The 13,291-nt window shown below is 34.9% G+C and overlaps 1 protein-coding gene across 1 annotated transcript in view; it reads right to left on the bottom strand.

The window, feature by feature from the left end:
• The window catches only part of GPM6A (glycoprotein M6A), a gene marked incomplete at both ends in the record, with an annotated part of 116,832 nt that overhangs the window by 24,280 nt on the left and 79,261 nt on the right, over window positions 1-13,291 (bottom strand). Inside the window, one exon of the mRNA XM_082282501.1 lies at window positions 11,495-11,687. Within this exon, the coding sequence (XP_082138627.1) occupies window positions 11,495-11,687 (193 nt within the window). The remainder of the gene's footprint in view (window positions 1-11,494; window positions 11,688-13,291) is intronic.

Here is a 13,291-nt window from a genome sequence, read left to right on the forward strand (position 1 = left end):
GTACTAAGTTCCAATCTTATTCTCCAGGTCAAGATAGCAGCTCCTCATAACAATGCAAGACAAAAAATAAGGCTGCCAGATGAATTTTGACATGCCATTACCCACAATGGATATTTTCTCAAGGCAATTAATATTTTTATTGTTATGAAAGGAAATATTTAATGATAACAATTCCTTAGGAGCACACTTTTCATCATCACCCAAAAGACAACTCACAATACACATTTTACATGTACAATACAATGAAACCCATTAAAATATCTTTGAGCTTGAATGGTTTTCAAAACATTCAAAGTCAGGTTCAAGTCAATGCTAAAAAATGTGATAAAAATGCAGTTAAACTTCTGACCTAAATGGGGATGGGAGAAGTACTATAAATGAATGCTTCTAGAAATGAGACAGGTTATGTTTTTCCTAAGATTCTAATACCAAAGTATTTCCAGCCTTTTTTTTTTACATTGCTTTTTGTTTCATACTCAAGTGAAAACTGGAGTAAGTTGATTACTGTATGGAATAGGTACGTAAACTCAAAAGGGTGAAACAAATTTAACACTGTAGATGGTCTGAGATGATGAAGATTAAATTTATTTTAATATATATAATTCTGATCACATTGAAAAAATCCCATTTCCCTGATTATATGGTAATTCGGCCATTATAACACTTTTTTTAACATCAAACCCGTGTTTTAATATGCCTATCTTGTCATTAGTGATTAAAAAAAGGTTACAAAAACAAATAGCAACTTGGTGACTATTCTATAAAAACTCTTTCAATTCCTGTATTGTATACTTTAAACATTTGTGACCTTCACCAGTGGTTGAAGTCTGGGAGTTCTGCCAGCAGCAGCTTCTCTCAGACCCCTGTGTGCTCAGTTACAAGCTATCATTGCCCTAAAGAGATTAGGACTTTTGAGAAGTCCAGAGACTATTTCAGTCCTTACAACAGCCCTTTAAACCATCTGTGCTGAGTCTCCCACTGAGCTGCTTGTGTCAAAAAGTGTACTAAGAGATCTCTGCTTTTTCCTTAGCCTTCTGTGCATCTACAGGAATAACTTTCACTTAAGCCTTCCTTTCACAAAAAGAAAAAATATATATAGCCAAACACTAGCCAAATATAGAAATCAATTTCTTCCTCCTCCACTTGTTACAGAGAGGTCATAAAATCTCTACTCGTCAGACTACATGGGATGAAATAGCCAGACTTATTCCAAGGGAAAAGGATCTCCTATAAAGCAAAGAATAAATAGATTTTAAAAAATTGAGACAATCACTCAACTACCTCTTTAAAAACCAGATAGAATTGTATTGCAGTATAGCTACAGTGTCTGTAGCTGTATTTAAAGAAAATGTATTACAACAGTAACTTTTTATATATATTAAGTTATTCTGCAGCATCTAATACAGTTCACATAAACTTTTTTTTTCTCATTTAGTTATAATATATAAAACATAGACCTTATAAAATGGAGATTAACTTTCTTTAAAATAAAACATGATTATTTGTGGATGAACTCAGGGAGATTAATTGCCATCTGTGCTTCAGCAAATTCTCAAATGCTGCAGAGAGAGCATGGGAGCAACCAGGGAGGTAGAAGGGAATGGCAGAAGGGGTGATGAACGTGAGCCAATGGGCAAGATGAGTAAGGAAAAGGAAAAGAACAAGGCTTACACTTCTGTAAGCTGGAATGGAAGGAAAGAGTAAGGAGCAAAGAAAGGACACAAAATGATAAAGAGAAATTTTGTGCTTCTGACAGGATTGGAAAAATATACATTAGGTGAAGACTAAAGCTACTTTAAATAAGATGAACAAAAAGAAATAGTAGATACCTAGTCACTAAATTCAGGAGTCCGTTATTATTATATAAGGATATAATTAAAGTCATGTAATGTTTCTACTGAAAGACAGATCATGAAAATTATGAAGATAAACATTTTTTAAAAATCATGTTGATCATGCAATCTTCACATGTTAACCTAGGCTGCTAAGTAGAATAAGCTGAATGGTTATCTAAACATAAAATAGTTGTGAGAAGCATCTTGAAGTTAGTAAAAGCTTTAAAAAAAATATATAGAATAATCTAAACCATATTTTGTATATTTTCGTACCCTGGTAGGTGCTGCAAGGGTTCAGGTCTGCCATTCCTTACAATGCTATGTTCAGAAATGTTAAAAAAACCATTACTGTTTTTAATTTATGATTTAAATCAAGCTGATCTTTCAATTTTTAGTTCTTTCTCTGCTGCTGGCTCATTAATTATTCCATATTAACCAGACTCCCTAATTCATTAGTCTGAATCTGGATTCTATCCAACAAGAAGAATATTTAAAATATCTCTAGAGAAAACACTTTCTCCTTCTGGCAGAAAGTATTCATGGAAGCCATCAATGCAAACTTCTCAATGAACATGTTGAAACTGAGTACTGAGTAGACTATCCCAGCAGAGACAAGTCAGGGGTGAGTGAAAACATTCTTAGTGAGTCAGATCAACGTTGCAGGTTTCCTACTGTGTATTTTCATTGTGTTTTGGCAAATGTAAGTACTAAAAATTAAAATAAATCAGCAAGCAATAAGATAATTTGTTGAATGATCATGTCTATGTGTGGCAGGTTTTTCTGAAAAGTATGTTAATAGTGTTTTGGAACAATCTACAGCCTTGCTAGAGATATTTTTTTTTCTAATTTGGTTAATATAGGAATTCAGTACAGACATTTAGTTGTAATTAACAGCTAAAGATTGCACTAGTTTGTGACACATGATTCTCATGATGCCCAGAAAACCATTATATTCAAATAAATTATGTGTGCACTTAAGACTGAACAAATGATAAAAGACTAATATTCCAAAGGTTTTCATTGGCCTATGCACCAGAGTACTAGATATTACTGTGGGACTAGTTTTCCTGAATTTATTATTCTGTCTCACATTTCTATTCCTGAATTTATAACATAACTTCTCCAAAACATACAATGGCATTAAGATATTACAGATGCTAAATAGAACACGATTTCCAGTAAATTGTACATATGCTCTCTGAATGTGAGTAGTTTCAGGCAATTACATCTATTTCCAAGCTAAAAAACCCCTAAGCTTAACAAGAAAAATAAAATACTGAAGCAATCAAAGTAGTGTATTAGCAAAGTATGCTAATAAGATTACTATAGTACAATACCTAATTAAAAACTACCTTTTTTCTTTTTCAGCTGGCATAGAGAACTTAGAAGGATGAGAAATACATGCAAATGTTACCACTGAGGTAGAATAGGTTGTTCTGTTTTGGGGGGGGGGGGGGTGTTTAGTTCTTAAATTTTTTTTCTCTTTCAATTACAGGGAACTTTGAGTAGTTGATGTTTATTCCTAGAATACACAATAATCTCCATTCCTATGTAAACCAGCAATGCTGGCCTTCATGATGATCCTCTTGCCCCCTAAGGGACTGATCCTGAGAGGGTGTTAAGACACTGAGATAGCAGCCTTCCCCCTCAAGCTGTCTCAAGCTTGTAGAAATAGTTTTGCAAATGTGTTTTTAGAAGACAGACAAGATATAAGGGGATGTTTGCAAGCAAAAAGATCTGTTTAGGCTATGCAGAAACCAAGCCCCGTGGAACTTTTAAAAGGATATGCTCAGGCTCTCCTGCAAACGAGCTGGGAACAATTTCTGGGTGTCAGTTCATGATACTATTCACTTAACAGGTTGAGCAAAGACAATAGCTGGTCCCATGAAAGAGACGAATTGTTAGGAAAAGGAGGAGAAAAGCAAAGACAAACTTCAGAAGGAAAACAAATAGGGAGAAGAAAGAATTTATTAGTAGTCATGTACTACCTGCAAATTAAGACAAAAAAAACCCAAGTAACAGCCCAAATGAGGTAAAAGAAACTGAAATATTCTCATTATGAAGGGAAAAATAAAAGTACTAAGAAAATGTCAGTGTAAGTCCAGAAGAATTTTTTCTAGATTACATTAATAAGGAGTCTAACTTCTAAATTTCAGGTGGGAAGAAAATAAAAATGATGTATAGAATGCTCAACCAAAGTTTATCAGGAAATGATAAGAAGAGAAATGATTAAGAGTAAAAAAAGGATAAGACCAAAAAAGACAAAAAAGTAATTTTTATTATAGTAGAAACAAAATAAAACAGAGACTTCTTATTATGTATTTCTGGAAGAAATTTTTTGTGTAATCATACAAAACATTTGCTCAAAATTAAAGCCAGATTGTTAGTATTATATAAAGAAGAGATCATTGTACTACAATATGCAAGTTACATTCACATTCTGCAGGGCCAGATTTTCTTGTTCTACTCTGAAACAAAGATGATGTGACATAAGTACCCATTGGTTTTAATTTGTGATGTACCACTCTCTACAGGCATGCAGAATAGAATCCTAGATCGTCATCCTCTAAAAATTTTTAAGCTTGTTGCTTCCTTCCTCGGAATGGAACAGTTGAGCGGAGATTTCTCGCAGCACATCTCAAAGCTGTACAGAATCCTCAAGCTAATGGAAGAAGAGAAAAAGCAGCACAAATCACACCTCTGCTCTATGAATCTTGTAACTTTTTGGAACAGGAAAGGATCCAGCATAAGAATTTTAGTAATCATGAAATCTTTGAGTCCAAACCACTGAATTTTTGCTATGACCGATGAACAAGGCTTCTCCTCAACATTGTTTGGGGGCTTTTTATAACCGAATTTTTTCTGTCTAAAACTACTCCCTTAGAAACATTTTTAGAGATGCTGCAGAAGAGATCAGGAGCCTTCTTTGCCTGAAGAAGGCAGAAGACCCACTGGAACTAGTGCAGAGTTCTGTGCTGACTTCTAGTGGAATTACATGATGGTTGTTGTACACTATGGATACTGAATTCCCAGGCAACCTTCTATAGCAATAAAGTGAAAAAAAATGTGGCAAAAGCATATCACAGGATTTGAGAGTGTTTCATTAATACAACTATAAACTTGGAGACATAAAAAGTACGTACTGACAATGTAAGACTGACAGCTTGTTGCTGTATGTCCAGATTGGGATCATAATTGTGAATTTTACCCTTTTCAGACATTCTGTGGAACAGTGAGTTAGTTTTAGATGGCACATAAAGCATATTTAGCAATATGGATATTACATAGAAATATACACTTTCCATTTTATCTGTTTATAAAGTGAACCAAGACTAAAGGAAGTAAAGGTATTTAAAAAAGATATTTCCTATGGACATGAACCACCTATTGAGAAAGGGAAAATCACAAGACATGCAGTGATTATAGCTAATCTAAGATTCCGGTCAACCAGGATGGAGAGCTGCTTAACACAGTACTAAATAATACAGATGTCTGCCTAAAAGTAGGAGACTGTGTTTACACAGAAGACAACCAATAAATTCTTTATGTAAGATCACTCTGCTGATATTCACATGCACTGCTATGAATGTTCCAGATTATTCCGACGGTATTCTCATGTGGTGCTATGAATTTCCTTATTTAATTTCATAAAATGAGCACTATGTCTTTGCAGGTAATTCACAAATCCTAAATTTTACTTACATAGGTTCTCACTGGTATTGCCTTTAACAGATTATAGAAGACTAGACTACATAATACAGCTGAGTAGGTGGTAAATGTGACTTTTCAGCACTGTATAATCTTGTAAGTGTCATGTTCTCAGGTGCTGCTGTTTTTTGCAAGATTTGATGCGTCTGCCAACAATATCAGATCTCAAATCCTATGCTCTGCATCTAACATTTAATATGCTGTATTTGTCCAGTGTTGCTATTTATACATGACTCAATTATTCCAATGAAATAGAAACTATTCTCCTCAAGTAAACTGCACCTTCAATGACACTGTGCTCTCTCTGGTGGCTCCTGTCAAATTATAATACCTGAAGAAGACACATGGGTCAAGGTTGGATATTCCTTGCAGAGATAACTTCATTCTCCTACACATAGTCAGCAGCAGTTTCCAAACATGCTATGTTTTCCAAACACAGCATAAGTTAGGAATTGTTTGTTTTGGTACAGACCCTGATATGATTTGCCTTCCATAATACAAATAGCATTTTAAACATAATGTATGTTCAAATTTAAAGAATGCCAAGCTTTTGTAAGAGATAAAACATGCATAGGGAAAACCAGATTACTACTACTGTGTATTAAGTAGATGCCTTAAACAGAAACATCACACAGTCTAATGCAAAGGTTTGTAAATATCACATTTCATATTAGCTGTCCTTTACTACAGGTCACATTGTAATAACTTTTACAGTATTCCACTAATAGAAGTGTAGAAATATTGATAATAACAGCAATATTTTAGTGCTACCAACATTTAATTTGTGACAGCAGCAAAGTCAACAAAAAAAAAAGGATAGCAGATCAGGATAACATCCATTTATCTACCTCTCAAAACATTGGTTTTGATCACTAAGAGGGGAGATAGAAAAGATTCTACACCAATTTTTTTTGTTTTACTCAAAAGAAAACAGTTGTACGTACATAACACAGTTGTACATACTAAACAATACCATCTTAATAAACGCTGACTATACACTAACAGAGAAGTCATCAGCAAGCATCAAACTTGGCCACAGCAGTAGCTGAAACAGAGGTTTCACATTCTGAAAGGCATTTTTAGCCCTAGGAGGGTGGCACCAGTAGAGCGTCTATGAAACTTCCTGTAAAGAACACAGTGACAACAGATTTACAGATTGCAACTTAATTTAGTTTACTATTTGGTTTCACACCTTTAAAAGAAGTGAATTTACAACTACCTGAATTAGCTTTGACTGCAGTAGGAAAATAGGTTTAATGTTACTATCAGGGAGGTTTCTTCACTTTCCACTCTAAGAGCATGATTCCCTTGTTCCATGGCCTATATATCACAAACATGTGACAGATGGCACTAACTGGCCTTGCGTACTAAAGAGAAAGAACTGGAAAAGGATGCTGTCGGAAAATACACAAAACATACCTTGTGCCACTGATTTTCTGAAATCTTCTTTTGGAATTTGTTCCAAATACCAGAAAAATATAAAAATCCAGCTCATGTGATACATGCTTGATAATCATATATCTGTTTCTGTTGACTTTGTAATCTTCTCAAAACCAGTGATTAAGTAAGCAAATCTGGTTATACCTGGCCCTTTACAGATGGAGTGTTCACTGCATTTTATTAAGTTATTGGGGGAATGACTAAATACCACATCCACCTCAAGCAGATTGCTCAGTTTTAGTGAAGCCTACAGAGCTGTTAAACTGACAAAGTCGGCAACATAAAGCATTCACCTCTTGCAGTTAAATATTATAAAAGCAGTTTTCAGGATAATTTAAAGCATCATATTTATTTTCTTAGGCTTCCTTCAGATCACAAAGAAGTAAAATAACTACTCTACAGCCACTGAAAGAATCCACATCCCAAACAAAAGCTTATGACTTCTGCAAAATTCCAAACAGTCATTCCTTCACTTGGTGGGGGAGTGGGTGGAGGGAAACAGCTACCATTAGAACAGTGATAATGCTGATAGTTAAAAAGTCTGGAACTAGAGGGAATGAAGCTTCCCAAAAGCCATTCAGAAAGCAATACAATTAGAGGTTACTCCCAATGAAAACGTCACACACTGATATTTCCAAATGTTTTTATAGCCATCCAATTTATTAAAAGTTCATGGATTTAAAAATGGCTGTCTAAATAGAGAAGAGTCCACCACTCAGCTATGTGCTTTTTGATGCTCTCTCCATAAGGAATACCTGTCTTCACAGCATGTGTTCTCATGAATTTGAATACATTTGATTTATATTAGCTTTCAAGTATTTAGAGTATCTGTTTTACCTGTCACCCCTGAAGAAATAAAGTCAGGCTATAATCCAGTGCTTTGAGACAAAATCCTTTAAAAAAAAAGTTATCGTTTTAGAAATGTTAGGGTTTAGCCTCTTATTACAGACAGGATTTTGGGTTGTATTTTCCCCCTCAAAACAAGCAAGCAAAAAAGCACTCTCTCTACCCTACCCAGCATCTCTCTAGGTTACCTCCACAACTCTGACCAATTTTTTGACTAATTATTGACCATGATTATTCCAGATTTTAACTCAGAAAGAAAATCATAAATTTGAGAAAATTTATGTAACTGAGTGGCACTTATAGAATTCAAATGACAGCTGCAAAAATTGCTTATAATTTTTAAAATTACAAATATTTATTACTTATCAGTATTTCCAAAATGGATACAAACCGCAGCTGATATATACTATTTGAATTCTGACAGTAGTCCAAGAATGGGGGACCAATCTGCTAGACCAGGACTCAGATCACCTACTGCATTCTATGGGGCTGTTGCTCTTGGCCGAATCCCCAAGGGCTGAATGCTCCAAGGGAACTTTGCTGCCTACTGCAGGCTCTTAATTAATTAATCTCTCTCCAAGTGTCAAAGCATCACGTGGGATGCAGGCTCCTCATGGGACAGCCAGAGCAGCCCCAACTCCATGGCCAGGAGAGTCTGTGGTGAGGGACTGAATCCCTCAGGCTTCACTGAAGTGGGGTCCTGGACCATGGGAAGGCTGAGGTGAGGCCCTAGGAGAGGCCAGGCAGGGACAGTCAGGGCAGCTGATGCCCTCAGGGACATTTATATGGGAGTTTCTGAATGGCATTTTTAGATCTAGGTACTTTGGCTTTTATTTTAAACATTTAGAGAGTGTTTCAGATTTTGTTTATGCCCTCATTATGCCCTTCTTTCTCTGCTTCTTCTAAATTATAGCCAGTAGTTGTATTGACAAAGATAAAAGGTACAGGGTCACTTGCAAGTTGTGTTATTTACATTCAGAACAAACACTTGTGGATGCAGTTAAAATAGCCTTTATCTCTTGCCACCCACGTAAATAGCTCTCAGATAGGGATTGACTTTTATGCTGAATGACATTGGAAATACAACATGCTAATAAAAATATAGAAAGAAACCATAAGCATAATTAGACAGAATCTAATGCACTTCACTCCACTGCCTGGCACATTCATCACAGAAGGACAAACTCCAGGCCAGCCTGAGACACTTCACAGCACTAGAGGCATTAAGAGCCCAAAGGTGTTAAATAACCTTTAAAAAGTACAGTTGAGTAGGGCACACTGCTAGGTTTTTTTGAAATTCATTTTTAATCAGAACAACAAATACCCTAAGTTTTATTTCCATTTCAATATGTATTGTTTTAAGAATGTAGGCACTGCAGCGTTTATTTCTACTTATATATTCTTCTTTCTGCTTTTTGTTCTTTCAGAAGAATAATTATTATAGAGCTTTTATACTGCCAACTGTTAATCAATACTTGTGAGAAAATATAATTTATTTTTTCTCCCTACAAAATTATTTTTAAAAGCAGTGTAATATCTACTTAAATAGGCAGAAAGTTAATGTGCAAATTTCCTTGCGAGTCACAGTTTATCCAGTTCAAAGCAATGGCTTATCTGCTTTTAGTCAAAATATTTACTCCTCCTGCCTTTAAGACATAAGTTTAGATATATCTTTCACAACTGAATAAAACAACCTTTACAATTCCTTAATCTTTTACAGTGAACTATATGCATTTGAACTATATCCCCTGACTGATACTTTCACTTTAGTATGTGACAGAGAGAAGCTGGAAAACATGCTATGAAGAGAAAGCATTGATTTGTGGCTGTTCTGCACTAATAGCTTCCTAGGGACTAATAAAATAAGTTAGAGCCTAATAAAATGGCTGATCATTCATTCAGGATAACAATGACCCTTAGCCACCAAGTCAAGCCAGACCAGACCCATTATTCTAAATGACAATCTGAAAAGGCAGAGCAGAAGATACATCTTCCCCTCCGTCCAACATACAGGGATACATAAATTCCTTGATCAAAAGAAGTAATTTTAATTTGGCTTAGCAATGACACACTTATTTATTTCACTCTCCCTTCTGGCTACTAATCCCACAGTGAGTACATCTAAAATTTTCAGAGAAGCTTTGGAAAGGATGTTGATAACATAACCCAAGAGAAGTTAAGAAATTTAAGATTCCATTTCTAGCTCTCATGAAAACAGTGGTACCCAGTCAGATCAAATATATATATCTTGCTCATTTTCCTACGTCAAACAATGAATATAAGGAAAGAGCAAGAGCAGGCAAGTCAACAGGATAACCTCCAGCACGAGTCTAGCCTTTGTGACTTCCTGAGCTGGATAAATCTGTGTGTCATTAGAAACCATCAATGGATTTGTTTTCCAAGGTTATCTAGTCTTCCCTTGAATCCATATAAACTTCTGGCGTCCATAATATACAAATAGGTTTATAGCTTTGCTATGAAAAAATTGAAGAATTTGCTCCTGATGAATCTGGTGCCTATTACTTTCGTCTGATACCTCAAATTTCTTGTACTGGAATAGAAAGACAATCTAATCTTGCATGTCTTATTCACAATACTGTGAATATACAGACCACTAGTACAACAGTTTTTAATTACCCACTTTCTAGACTGAAGAATGCTCCTATACTCAAATTTTAACCATGTATCTGCTGCTCTATAATCATCCTTTTTTTGTTCTTACAGGCACCAATGTTGTATACAGTATTAATGATATGGATGAAAGAGGGAGTTATACAATGGCATAAGTATGTTCTCTGTTTTCTCTTTGATTTTTCCATTAGTTGGTACTTGGTTTGTTTTTTGATCACTTCTAAGCCCTTCAATGTTTATTATGGAACTATTCATCATAAGAGGTCTATTTTTTTGATGATCAAATCACTTCATTTTTTACCAAAATATTCACAAAAGAAAATAATTACAAATTTAAGGATAGGATGCTTCAGCTCTAGTTACAACCATTAGCAGCCAGGTAAGAACTTGAATTTCAAATATCTAAGAAAATCCTTTTCTAAAGAGGCAATTTTAAAGATACTAGAAATGTTCCTTTTAATTTCAGCATACAGAAAACTATTTTTTGTAAACGTAATACATTTAACAAAGAGAAGTTGATGCTCAGCAAAACAAAGGTCTTCCAGAAATAAATTTTCAGGAATAGTAAAGCATGAAACCTTCAAAACAGATTAATTCTAGAAAAAACAGAGGCAATAGAATTTTGACATTTCAAGTCTCAGGGTTCTGCACAACCTATTGGTTAATTCTTGACTGTGTTTATTCCCAGAACTGTTCCTTGTTGCACAATTCTGCTTTATCTATTTAGAGTTCTGTGGACATTGGGAGTTTTTTGGGTTTTTTTATGCAAGGATACATGGAACAGATTCATCAATATTATATGAACTAATTTTTAGTAAAAAATTAATTAAAACTGTGGGATATTTAATAGTATTACAAATTCCTTGTAAATAGTAAAAAAATCAGCTTGGTCAAAACTTAGTCTGCTAAGCTTACCCAAACTACTTTTTCTGTGATTTTCACTAAAAAAACATTTTCTTGAGTCAAATTTATATCCCTTAAGGAATTTTTCAGCAGTTTTAAAAGGAAACAAGTAAAAGGAACGGAGAACTTACATGGTAAAGGCATCAATAACATCTCCTGCAGATCTTGTCATCTCAAAGTAGGTTTGCAGAATGTTGACGGTTCCTGAAAGTGCTTCATGTCCACAGCCACAGAACAGTGCAACTCCAGCATAGAGCAGGATGGTAGCAATCAAAGATGCGTAGGGAATACCTCCCAGGCATTTGATGCAACACTCGAAGCATCCTACAAGAAAGGCAAAAAAGGTTATACGCTACTAAATTATATCAAAAAACCAAAAAGAATGTTTTATTCTTGAGAAACACTCCTGAAAATTAAAGACTGCAGGCCAAAGAGAGTTTAAGTCGAGTATAACAACCCAGACTGTCAGAAAACCTGTGAAAGGTTGATACAGCTTCTGAGTTTTCTCAGTTGTTACTTGACCTATTAAATGTAGACATGCCACCTGATTAACCTGAATGGTTAAACAGTTAGCTCCTTGTAGAGCTTCATGTTTTTATTCAGATCAGGTTACAATGTCAGTCCTAGGTTATACTTATATTCACAGTTCCTGCTGGTCACCTGTCAGATTACTGAGAAGGACTCTCCATAACAGGAAAACTATTAAAAAAAAAAAAAAAAAGGATATTCAGTCCAATTCCTTCCATCATCATAGGTTTATTCCAATTTTTTGGACATACACTTGTGACAACAGAATTGCTCATGCCTGCAGCACCAATTCCGTGTGCATAGCTCACATATCTCACAAGAATAAAGAAAGAAGTCCACCAAAGAGCACAGAATTAGAAAAAAATACAGTTGAATTTGCTCTCAATATATTTTACTCTGTGCAATGTTTCTTAAGTGAAGGTAATTGCTCTTCAGCTATAAAAGGCCAACCTTTTGTCCAGCCATTACAATGCCTAAACCAATGCCCAGTTCCACAACAAAACATTCCTTCAGTAAGTGTGCTCAAGTTTCTGGCAGTACCTTGCTTAGTTTCATGAATGCAGCATCTCTGACTCTTGCAAATCTCATCAATCCCATAAGAACTCTTACACCCTGTAGAACCCTTCCTATTACTTTCTGAAGGGACATAGAAGGTGAGAACCACTGGCTGAGAGAAGACAAACAGGCATTTACTCAGTAATCAGAAGTCCTATTTTCTCCTAAACACTACCAGTTTGTAGCAAAACGGACCTGGATAGAAAACAAAGTGAGCATATAGATTTTAAATATTTATACAGACAAAGGCCAAATAAAAATTACATATAAGATGTTCAACAGGTATGAGTCAATGTATTTTAACTTGTTCCAAAGGCTTTATGCTATGCTAAATCATAGTACCAGAGATATGTTAAAAGAGAAAAGCCATTCTTTAAGGACAGTATGTCTATTTTAATTATGTCTAATTCTCAAATGTTGCTTCTCTATGTAATTTCATATTTTGTCCTTTAATTTGGTATGTTTCTATTTCCTTTAGCCTAGATAAGCAAAGTAATAATTTCCTCTGCCTGTTGAAACCTTCATTTACTGCTTTTAATGAACAAATTTGAATACTCATACATGTATGTTTAGCAACCATTTATATAAAAGATTCCCTGAAGACAACAGTTTAAGCCATTTTCAAATATGTTCACATTTTACCCAAAGAGAACCCCCTTGCTATTTTGTAAATATAAGTAATAGTATGGAAAGCAGTATTCAAATAGCTGGATAGTTCCTGGTAGAAAAATATAGTATAATAAACATTGAATATAGTAAACATGTAAAAGACAAAATAATACCCAACTATGCATGCTAGTTGTAAAAAAAGAGAAAGAAAGTTATAGCTTGAGACTACTCTTGTT

Source organism: Coloeus monedula, assembly GCF_965178545.1.
Source record: "Coloeus monedula genome assembly, chromosome: 5".
Classification (NCBI taxonomy): domain Eukaryota; kingdom Metazoa; phylum Chordata; class Aves; order Passeriformes; family Corvidae; genus Coloeus; species Coloeus monedula.